At 37.9% G+C, this 11,947-nt stretch overlaps 1 protein-coding gene and 1 non-coding gene across 3 annotated transcripts; both read left to right on the forward strand.

The window, feature by feature from the left end:
* Positions 1–924: 924 nt before the first annotated feature.
* On the forward strand, positions 925–4,790 carry LOC103721052 (BTB/POZ domain-containing protein). 2 transcript variants are annotated; one of them, XM_008811086.5, is made up of 4 exons: positions 925–1,474; positions 2,022–2,170; positions 2,480–2,598; positions 3,949–4,790. In XM_008811086.5, exons 1-4 carry the CDS (start codon positions 1,356–1,358, stop codon positions 4,549–4,551), a joined length of 990 nt encoding a protein of 329 aa, XP_008809308.1. In that variant the 5' UTR covers positions 925–1,355; the 3' UTR covers positions 4,552–4,790. The 2 variants fall into 2 exon arrangements, with proteins under 2 accessions (XP_008809308.1, XP_088563237.1); XM_088707111.2 differs by lacking the exon at positions 925–1,474 and having other exon boundaries at positions 1,759–2,170.
* Positions 4,791–7,247: 2,457 nt separating this feature from the next.
* Positions 7,248–7,321, forward strand: TRNAI-AAU (transfer RNA isoleucine (anticodon AAU)). Its single transcript has one exon. It is a non-coding gene; the product is annotated as a tRNA-Ile (tRNA).
* Positions 7,322–11,947: the final 4,626 nt, after the last annotated feature.

The following is an 11,947-nucleotide window of genomic DNA, read 5'->3' on the forward strand; positions in this document are numbered from 1 at the left end:
ATATTTAGAGTTTAGACCACAAATAGATTTATGAGGACTTTGTTTCACCTTGAGTGTTATTAATCTTCAATTCGAAGGAACGTCTACTTGCTAAATCATGTAGTTGCATAGGAACTAGTTGGTAGTTATTAGATTTAAGTTTAATAATCAACTTTCACGTACTATAAATTAAGTTTCTTCAGTTGAAATTTCGGTGGTAACGCACTCAATGGAGATATAAAATTAATTTTTTTATTTCTTTTTTATTTATTTATGCGATTTCAAAGATTGATTTTTTTTTCAATGAAAAAAAGCTATCTGGAAACAGGATCATCTCTTCCTTAGGTATTACTATTATTTATTCTTTCTGGTGGTTACTGTTATGAGGATATTATTAGTTATTTGGCTTAAACCTAAAACGTGAGGATCAGAGAACCTACTCGTTAGGTATTGGACAGATTTTAGATATTTATATATAATAAAAAAAATTTAAAAATATTTTTTAGCTAATTTTTATGCACATGGGACCCATCAATCGCAGGAAGGACACGCACCCTCGTTGGAAGGTCACCGGTCACCCTCTTTTAATTTATTCGGACCGTGACATTAGTCCTTGTTTTCAATTAAACTAGCGAGTCCCAATACCCTCAGTTTTAGGTAGTACGCTGCCACCATGAGCGTCTGATCCAGATCAAACGGCCACCACATTCCCCTTCCCCTAGAAAGTCCTCGCAAGTTTGAAAGCCCCGTGGAAGGGCCGGTGAGGGACATTTCAGTAATCATAAGTCATCATTTTAACTAATCAAGATTAATACTGGGGATTATTCCGTAACTTAAAAAAGTCGGGGGTAGATCTACCATCCGACAGGTGGACCCCACCGTTACGGGTGGACCCACAATGATCAGACGGTCAAGAATTTAAAGTTTACTAAATGGACGGTAATCGATGCAACAACAACTTTCATTATCTCTTTATTCAATGGCCTCTCCGTCGCCGCTCTCCAGCAGCACTCCACCGGGTAGAATAAAACTTTGGAAGTGGAGTGAAAGCCAATAAAAGAAGCGCCTCTCTCTCGTTTAATAAAAAAAGAAGCAATTCCTTCAGCTTGGCGTGCCGGATTCCTCGATAACAGCCCCCCGAGGGTCCTCGTAGAGCTCCATTGTTGTTGTCCGAGGAGGAGCAGTGGTTGTAGCCTTTCTTTTCTTCTTTCTCTTCCTCTGTTTTGGTGAGTACATGAGGAGAGGGCGAGGAGGAGGAGAGAGTGGAAGAGGAAGGAGCAAACCTGGGAAAGGCAGGGGAGTTACTGGGGATCTTCGACTGCATCAATGAGGTCACGGCAGCGATCGCGGCAGCAGCGTCATCGTCGTCGGCGGGGATGAACGAGTCGGCGTACCGGGTGGAGACCGCGCCCCGCCTGGCTCAATGGAGGATCGATACCCTCTCCTCCTGCACCTACCGCAAATCCGATCCCTTCAAGATGGGCATCTGGAATTGGTTCCTACTCTCTCTCATCGCATCCCCTGATAATTGCTTTCATATTTCGACGGATTTCGTCTCGAAAACAAGGAAAAGTTCCGATTTTTTTTGGTAGTTTTTGTTTGGACTTCCAGCAAATTCTCGTCTTTCGGAGAAGTGGTGAAGAAAGTTCCGATTTTGGAAGTACCAAATTGATTTTTTTTCCATTATTAGATCAATAATTGGAAAAGCTGCTCCTTTCTGTCACTGTTTTTTTTTATATGGGAATCCTATCTTATTGAGTTTCGGAATCTTGCTGTTTCTCGGGAATTGAGCTTTGGTTGTTTTCTTCCCGTTAAGAAGTATCCTGGAAAGTATCCAAAAGATTTGATCTTGGAAGCACCAGACATGTTCGCATATTTTTCTTTACAGAACACAGAAAAAGCTTGCTTTTTTGGATGTTTCCTTTGTTTTATCTTCATCTATTTCTTTTTCCTTTTCTGGAGTTAGAACCTAATTATTATGATAAAATTAAAGGAATTAATCATTCGCTTGTTGTTTGTTTGATGCTGGGAATTGTGGAAAGGTATTTGACGGTAGAGAGACATAAGCAGCTATACGTGAAGCTATACCCAGAAGTGTCGAGTCTAACAAGGGAGCAGCCGCCAATCGCTTCCTTCATCATCAAACTCATCTCCTCCTCCTCTCCTAATCGCAGGACCCTCGTCCACCCAGGTCCCCCTCGTCCTTTCTCCGTTTCTCTTTCCTTTTTTCTTTTCTCTCATCGAAAAGTATCCATCTATGTGTCGCATAGCTATTTCAGCAAGGCGTTTATGTAGCCTTGAAGAAAACGAGGCATAAATAATAGCCACTGCTCATCTTTTGCTACCTTGCATCAGAATAGCAGGAAGCTCTCAACTGTTTGATTGCTAGTGCTCTCTCTTGAATGTTTACAAGAATCGCCATAGGTCAAAGTTTGAGATTATTTAGAATCTTTGGTTGTGACATGCTGAATATCTAATTCCTGTCATTTTTTTAGTGCAGGAATATGCGACAAGCAGCTAAAGAACAACGATGACTTTGTATGGGCAATTGATACACTCCTTACTGGCAGATTCATTATTGATGTCGAGTTCCTCGATCTAAAGATTATACCCACATCAGTAAGCAATTCTATCTCCATATCTTTCATGTAATCTTTATCTTGTTCATTTGGAGACAGGTTTTTGGATCATAAGTCATGTTATCTTGTTTTGCTTTATGCCTCTGTATTTAAGCCCTCGTTTTAAACATCATGACAAGAATTCTCAAATCTCCTCTTCCTGTTTCCATCTATAAGGTCTTCCATATATATGAATCAAATATCAAGGTCCTAACTGCTCCATGTTTCCACGTGCCATCGTCTAAAATATGATAGATTTCGAGAACACTAATATTTATGTGAATAATACGTAAATAGTATCTTGATACTTTGAAATCAAAGGTAACTAGCAAGTTAGGAGATTTTATCCAATCAACACCCGCCTGTCAACAATTCACCTAATAAAGAAGAACTGTCTCAAGCTTGCTCTTGACCATAGAGTTGGTTGTACCTTCCTTCTAATTAATTGATTTGTTTTTTTTTTTGGGCCAAAAAGGATGTCAATATCAGGATTTAGGGGAAATTTACCTACCCCAGCAGCTGATCCTCGGATGTGACTATTCAAATTGCCTAAGTTCAAAAGATAGCAGTACCATAATATCAGTTTTGTTATGGTTGCTGATGCGAGGAAGTGCAGTAACTCAATATCCTTTATAAATTTTCTACCATCTTTATCTAATTATTTTAGATTTTTGGAGAAAGTGGAGTAACTTAACATCCTCCATAAATTTTCTACCATCTTTATCTAATTATTTTAGTAGCATTAATTTCTATTCTGCTCATGCTTGTCTTCTGTGCTTCTTCTTTTTTTTTTTTCTTTTTTTTTTCTGCTAAGATTCTGTGCCTCTTTCAAAACTATCATTAAATATTTCTTCCCTTCGAAGAGCCTTCTTGTTGCAAACATGATTAAGGACCACACATTCTCAATGGTTGTTAATCTTGACAGATATTCCTATGCTTTGGTGGTAAAACTGGGGTATGAGTCCAAGTCTTTTAAGACAGTTGAAATGGACACAGGGACTGGTCAATCCTTATGACTTCAAGAATCTCACTTGACCATTTAGTAAATCCTCCTGTCACCCATTGATCCAGGCTAGGATACTCTTTAGCAGGCATAACACAATAGTTGGGCTCTATAAGTCCAGTAATTCCACATTCCACTCTTTTGTTGGAGTTATTTAGTCATCATTCAAAACCGCACCTCATGCTCTGAGGTCCCATGGCATATTCCACCCTTACCATCTGTATTCCTCCTCACTGCCTCACTAAGAAGCCACGACTTCTATGCTTCTCTCCCTCTCTCTCTCTCTCTCTCCACGGAAGCAAAATTTCAGTTATAATCATCAAATCTGATCCTTGTTCTGAAACACAGGGTGGAGAACCTTCATCTATCTGGACCGGCTACCACGTCGAGAAACACTCAATTGCTACGGCCCTCACATCCCTTGGCCGAATGTTATCAGAGGGCATCCACACAGACATCACGATCAATGCTACTGATGGCAGCATCGGTGCGCATCGTGCCATTCTAGCTGCAAGATCCCCCGTCTTCCGCAGCATGTTCTCCCACAACCTCAAGGAGAAAGAGCTTTCTACTGTGAACATCTCTGACATGTCCTTTGAGGCATGCCAGGCCTTCCTCAACTACATCTATGGCAATTTTCAGGCTGATGAGTTCCTCAATCACCGTCTTGCTCTCCTTCGTGCTGCAGATAAGTATGACATTTCTGACCTCAAGGAGGCCTGTCATGAGAGCCTCACAGAAGACATCGATGCTAAGAATGTGCTCGAAAGGCTCCAGACTGCCTACCTCTACCGTTTGCCAAAGCTGAAGAGTAGTTGCATGAGGTACTTGGTGAACTTTGGAAAGATTTATGACATCCGTGATGATTTCAATGTGTTTCTCCAGAGTGCAGACAGGGAACTCATAGCTGAAATCTTTCAAGAGATTCTTGCTGCATGGAAAGGTTTCTGAAAAGATTTCTTAAGAAAAATAGCAACGCATAATTGTGTGTCCGTCTGAGTGATAGTTGCGTGAGTTATAGTTGTTTGCGTGGTCATCAATGTATAGATGGGTTGCTAGACAAACACTGTACAGGATTTGTTTCCATCAAGGGTGTCCATTATTGAGTTCAAGAAGAATGCATATAATTGAATTGAAAGACGCTGATGTCACTGTCCCCATGATAAATAGAAATCATTGCTTTTGATTGATTCTCTTCTGTTGCTTCCTCTCTCCTTCCTGAAACATAATCACAAACTATCTATTCTATTACAAATCTTGAAGGTGGTGCTTCATAATCTAAATCATCTGAATAGTTGGGCAACTTAAATCTCACAGCCTGAAAGAGATTCTTGCTACCTAGCAAGGCTTTTAAAAAAACTTTAAGAAGAGCAGTCAATTGTGGGCTAGTCTGATGCCCCATCGTGTATCAGGTTGTTGCTCTAAAGATGGATTACTAATTACCAGAGGTCCAGAACAGCATAGTATAAGAATTCTCAAAACTTACAACTAAAGGTCATTGTTCTTTCTTGATTCATCTTGCAATAATTTTTATGTGCTCTTTTTTATTCCATTTTGTTGTCGTCGTCATTGTTGTATGTAATTAGACAATTATTTTCAATTTGATAATGTTCCAGTCAATTTCATGTCTTGCTTGATCTGTTATCCATAGTATAGGACAATTTATGATAGAAAAATTAGGAAGTGCATGGTGCACATATATTTTTCATAGCCAACTTCTTGTAGGAGGAAGAATCAACATGAAAAACTCAAATGCATAATGAGAGCAGACCTGAGATGACAAAAAAGGTTCCTGCACGGAAGCAATCTGTGATACCTCCTATGAAAAAAACTTTCAGTAGGAAGACAAACTACGAAAAGCTGATGATGCTTAGCTATCTTGGAAAACACTCATCAATCATATGATGGCATGAAACGGAAAGAAACGTTGTTCACATAAAATAACATATCATCTGCACTGGTTTGCTTCCCTTGGACCATTTGCAAACTGTCCATTTTGCTTATTCAGCAATTATTTACCAAAAAAAAAAGGACTGAGTTTTAGCCTTTTTGGTCTTACAACCAAGGTCAACAGTCATCGTTGCAGTAGCAGGATCAGGGCCTGCCGCACCTCATTGTGAGGCTCTTGCAATTTCAAGCAGTAGATTGCCAACATATACTTTGAAAGCATGCCAAGGCGCGCGCAAGGCATAAGCAATTAGAACTTCCAAGTTCCTTATCCACAGATATTGGCACCATCTACTAATCATGCACAAACCTCACTGGGGTATGCAAAGAGATCTATGTATTAATGCCAGCTAGGTGTATAAGAAAACCTGAAAAGTGTCACAATGATCTCAAAACACTAAGTTGATATTTATCAATAGTTACTTCATACCTAAAATATGTCTCAAAGCTCTCTTAGTAAAGAGACTGACATAATAATCCCATAAGAAAGCTATAGATTTTTTTTCATTGCTCAAGGATGAACAGACAGTCTCAGCTGAAATTATTTGATCCAAGTTTTTAAACTGCTTTTCAAGGAATCTATAGAATGTAACTTTATCCTATCTGATGTTTCACATATATGAGTTCATCAGACATTCCAATTAAAAAAACGATTATGATGATGATCAGTGATGAGATGATCTTGATATTTTACATCAGTAATATGATATCATACCATATTCAGAGCTTTTCTATTTCATTATGCTCTTCACTTCATGGAGGAGTCATAAGATGGATCTTAAATAAAAGAAAAATAAGAAACTAGACAAACTATAATGATATTTATATGAATTATGGTAATAACCAAGCGTTTTGGTAGTTAAGCTGGACTGCATTACAGGATATAAAAAAAAGCTTGTCAGATTGTATAAATTAGCAAACCTTCATCTCTAATCAACTCTAATTCACTAGCAATTCTTTGTTAGCGAAAAAAAAAGAAGGCGGCAATGGGCTAATGCTGCAATTGCAGTATGACCTGTCTCAAATATTTATGGGTTGTGAAATTGCAGGTTTCAAGCTCAAAGTGAGGATTGTTGGACTACCCCATAACGAAAAGCAAATCCGAGAAGCTTTGTGATCAAAAGGGGCTGCAAGTGGCCTCCATTTGGATATATTGACTCTGATGGTCCTTCTGTACAACCACCGAAAATTGTAAGGTAACTAAATCACTGCTTAAAGATTTAGAAGTCACGAAACAAAGTCTAAAATGCAATAAGATGAAATGAAAGTCTACAGAACTTTATACAGTAAAATGTCAAGATCTTTCCTATTCAGAGGTGGAGGTTTGATGTCGCGCACACAGTTAATTGTAAGCAAGATTCAACTGAACTTTGAAATATAGATACTATTTGTCACAAACAAACATAAAGAAAATGCGAGACAGCCTTTTCAGTTTTGTCACCACACAATTCTTCCTTGATTCGTACGAATAAAATGAACAGGATCCTTTGTAGCTATTTTAGATTGATGTTCTATCATACGTGTAAGAATTGACTCACCGAGGTGATTAGCTACAGATGGACACTTGAAGGATAGAATTCAAAGCCACAAGGGACACAGCATGATTCTCAGAAGTTGAAAATTTTAACTTCAATTAAAGATCAGTTGTTGGCTCAACATAATAATGTCATATTATAGACCTCATGCAAGTTGCCATTAACGGCCTATTAGCTCAGTTGGTTAGAGCGTCGTGCTAATAACGCGAAGGTCGCAGGTTCGAGACCTGCATGGGCCATTTCATAATTTTATCCATTTTTACTCCTTCTAAATCTTTTACATATTGCCATTTCAAAACCTTATAGCTATTGCCATCAATTACATAACAGGTATTGAGTTTATTTATCATATTATAGACTTTGTGTATCTATCAAAATTTCAATATTTAAAAGATAATGCCAAGAACAATATATTAATACATAATGTAATATATTAGTATATAATATAGTTCATTATAATATTGTAATATGATAATATTATACATTACTATATCAATATTAACATAATATTACTTATTAATATTATTATATTGATGTATTATCCTGATATTACTATACTAATACTATTGCCGCTAGCCTTGGGATGCCAAAGCGGACCGTCTTTTTGGACCTATGAGACAGCATACAAAAGTGAGAACTTGTCGGATTGGTCCTAGTCTAAGCCTTCGATGCTTAAATCGGAGAGGATTTGAAATGGGAAGGAAGGATGAAAAAGAAAGTAAAGGGATAGACTGTTCTTGGCTATAGTGATTTTCATGTTATCTTTTTGTATAAGGCCCTCAGTTTATTTATAACTCGTATTCCGAATATCTAGCAAATCATATCCCAGCAAATATAGAGTTGTGTTGTAATAGCCTGGCATGTGGTGGAATTGCTGTTATCGTGCATACATTTGATGCGGAGAGACTAAGCCACTTCATCTGCAAGGGGAATGTGCCTGCTCAGATCAATGGCCGAGGTTGCCGAGCTGAGCTGAAAGATGTTGGTCTTAGAGGTCGGTTGCTTTTGGTCTTCTCATCTCGGCTTCCAAGTTAGCTTAAAGGGGGCATGATAAGAATATCTTAGAGAATTTTTAGATGCACTTGGCTGCTAGTTAAATCATGAGCTAGACGAATCTTACTGCACCATGTCATCGTGGTTGTGAAATGCAACATCAAATATGCTATTGATTACCTTACATATATATTTACATTAATATTATGTTTAAAAAAATATGTTAAACTAATATTGAAAAGGCACACCTGTCTAATTTGAAAAATATGATTAAGATATAATTTTTATTTTAATGATTAATATCTTTTATTATCTTAAAATATTTTGACTATTCTCCAAACCAATCTATACTGCAAATAAATGAAAAATAGTGCGTATTGCATTGACAACTTGATCATGACAGAAAAAATTCACCTTTTTGATACTCATCCTCAAATTTCATCCGAATACCGTTTTCTTATCCTTGCATTGCGTCCAAACAAAGAAACAACAAACCATAATCATCGCATGGGATAACAGTATTAGTTCCAAATAAAAAAAAAGACTCGATCCTTACAACACCTATCTAAATTTAGCTTCACACCGTGTAAAACCATGTACCCAAAATCTATATTTCCTTTCCAAACTGGGCCAAGGTTCTGTTGATGGAAATTTGCGAATCTATGCCCGATCACCATTCTGCTGAGGTTGGGAAGGAATTGTGAGGAAAATTTGGTTGACCACCATAAGAAAATAAGACTCAATCCTTGCTAAACCTGTACAAATTTAGCCCTACCTGGTTTAATCTGCACCCAAAATCTCAATTTTCTTTCCAAACTTGGCCAAGGTTCTACTGATGGAATTTTGTGCATCATGGTCGACCACCGTTCTGCTAAGGTTTGGTGGAATTTGTGTGGAAAACATGGTGAGTCGCCCACAAAGTAGTGTTTAAGTATAGGCCTACCAAAATTTGGCATGCACCCAATTTCTGCATATATCGTTCGAGAGCCTATCAAAATTTGGTGCAAAGTCTCCATATGGTTGATGCATGTGATCACTATTATTGGTAACAAAATCTAGATGATTCATGCTATAGGCACGTATTCAAATCCAACAATTAAATCTCTACAATACATGCTATTCGATCGTGTACCTAGCATCGGGTCATGATTTGGGACAAATCATAGCGGGACCAGACGAGCAGCACCATGTAGGCTTGCACGCTAAGCTTCGAGGGTAGGACTCATTGTTGGTCCTTCATTTGAGGCTACAACATATTCATCTTGTTGGAGTCTTAGGAGAAACCATTCGCTCATAAGATCACATGGCATGAATCTACATGAATAGTTGTGGCTCCAATAACCATGGTTGTTTGTGACACTTTAGTCAGGACCGTACGAGCGAAGTCTGAGATATAAAATATATCTCTTATCATCCTTCCCATAGTGTATGCGATAGGCATATGCATCTCGATTAGAGTTATTGTGAGGACCCGTGCAGGCGTGTGTTTAGTCCCACATCGGTTATTCGCTGGGTAGATCTTGGGTATTTATACAGGATCAAGGAACCCAAATAGTACCTTCCGGCTAGCCATTTTGGGTGAGGTCCTGGGTTGTTACAAATGGTATCAGAGCGGATCCGGCCCATAATCTATGTGGACTAGGGAACACTGCAGCACGGATCCATTGGGGCTAACCATGAGCCGATCGTGGTGTTTGTGATTAGATTTGAATGGATTTGAACCCTTAGCCTGACGAGGACATCAGGGCTTGAACATGGGGAGTATGTGAGGACCCGTGCAGGCGTGTGTTTAGTCCCACATCGGTTATTCGCTGGGTAGATCTTGGGTATTTATACAGGATCAAGGAACCCAAATAGTAACTTCCGGCTAGCCATTTTGGGTGAGGTCCTGGGTTGTTACAGTTATATTCTTTGGTCACGATTCTACGAGACATATGTTTATATCTTTTAATGATTCCTCTAGCATTGCAAGAAGCTATACTTGCAACAAGAATAAAGCTTCAAACATCCCAAAGAGGAAAGCTTAATTGCTTTACAATACAGTATTCAAGCACCGTTATCGCTAAAAAAACCCTTTGTTATTGCAGCCTTGGTCGTTATCCTTGGTATTATTAATATTGCTCAGCTGTTGACCAACCGTCAGAAACAGTCCTCTTAGTCGCACGTGCAACCAGGTGGTCCTCGTGCCATGAGGGAATCGTCTTTTGGGTGGTCTTTGAGGTCCAAAGAGAAGGGACCATCACAAGTCTCCATTAAAATAACGTCGGTTCGTATGTGGGAAACATATACTTTTATTCCTGTGGTAGTGTTAGTAGTTACGGCAATCCGGCATGTCTTGATCGAGTAGAATAGAAGGTTACTTTGGTTTGTTTCCACCAATTTGGTTTTTTGAACATCATGCCTAATGTCATTGGCGAGCCGATTTTTCAGACATTCTCCGCAAATAAGCACTTCAATTGTGCAATTATAATAGATACCTGAGGAGCACGACCAACTCGGGCCTTCTTTTTCTTATTGGTTTCAATGAGAAACATGAAATACATATTTTTTGAAAAATATGCATACACACACATACATACATACATACATACACACACACACACACACAAACATATATATATATATATATATATATATATATATATATATATATATATATATATGTATGTATATGTATATGTATATCTAAAATATTTATAAATTTTGAGGAGATTAGTTAGATTCATTATGGATCAGATTCAAGAGGAATAAAGGCTGCTACAAGGGTATGTCTGTATCTTTCATGCAAAGGAAGAATTCACCTTCGTTTGCATAAATCCACCATTGGATCATGCAATAATCACTTTGAAATCTGTACAGGCAGATGTAAGATAGTGTTTCAAGTACTTTGAGATCTGCACAAGGTATAATCCAACAGTCAATGTCGCAAAAGAAGAACGATCATTCTTTCGCATGAAGATACACCTCGACCCTGTATTGGACACTTGTCTCTATAGAAATAGGATTAGAGTTCAATTCTTTTTCCTTTCTTTTTCTTAACTATCTAGATTTCTCTCTCTCTCTCTCTCTCTCTCTAAATTATTGAAATATAAACTGCAAAAATTCTTTGCATTGAGATTGAAATTTTAAATAAAATTTAGTTATGTACTATAGCAAAAGTGGGAGGATATTTTCAATAAGAAAAAAAAAGGAGTTACAGTGTTTAAATTTAAAATTGTCATATTTTTTACTAAAGAATAGTTTAATTTTTCTTGTAATTTTATCATTCATGTTCACCACTCTACGGTAGAGTCTACCATGAAGTTATAGAGACTGAGAGCTCACGACACAATCATTTGTAACTCACTCATCTATTAACCAATTATGATCCAATTATATTTTTTTCCATTTTCACAACTTATTTCTCTTGTGAGCTGTGCAAATGTTGCATGCTAGTTGAAGGTTAGTCTAAACAATGATAAAATCTTTTGTGATGTGGTTATCAAAAGCTGAATTCTAGGCCTCAACAAACTACTTTGAATATTTATTGACAAATAGAGTGGGCAATACAAAGGCTAATAAGATGTGGTATGAAAAGAGTAATAAGTCATGGGCTAGAGTTTGTAAACTAAATATATTGCCATCAGTTTATTGCACCATTTTTATCTTAAACGATTAATGAGAGTAACAGACGGAGTAGATCGGGTAATAAAAAAAATAAAAAAAATAAAAAACAGCTGATAAAATCATGAGGTCTAGAGTTCTAAATAAAGGTAATGAGTCCACTCGGCGAGTCAAAAGCCGAGGTGGCTTTGCCGATTTCGTGTACGGTCGGCGAAAGGGACGGCGAAGCCCTCGCCCTTTCTAAAACAAGGCAAACGCGTCGAGGACTG

The sequence above is a fragment of the Phoenix dactylifera genome, chromosome 11, assembly GCF_051530095.1.
Source record: "Phoenix dactylifera cultivar Ajwa chromosome 11, Ajwa_hap1_PhDact_Kaust_v1.1, whole genome shotgun sequence".
Classification (NCBI taxonomy): Eukaryota; Viridiplantae; Streptophyta; class Magnoliopsida; order Arecales; family Arecaceae; genus Phoenix; species Phoenix dactylifera.

Bases quoted from the DNA above. Each gene is read 5' to 3' on its own strand.
- LOC103721052 (XM_088707111.2), top strand. From the start codon at position 1,894: ATGTTTCCTTTGTTTTATCTTCATCTATTTCTTTTTCCTTTTCTGGAG. The intron at 2,171-2,479 runs GTCCCCCTCGTC...TTTTTAGTGCAG, and splicing joins CAGGACCCTCGTCCACCCAG to GAATATGCGACAAGCAGCTA. The intron at 2,599-3,948 runs GTAAGCAATTCT...TCTGAAACACAG, and splicing joins TAAAGATTATACCCACATCA to GGTGGAGAACCTTCATCTAT.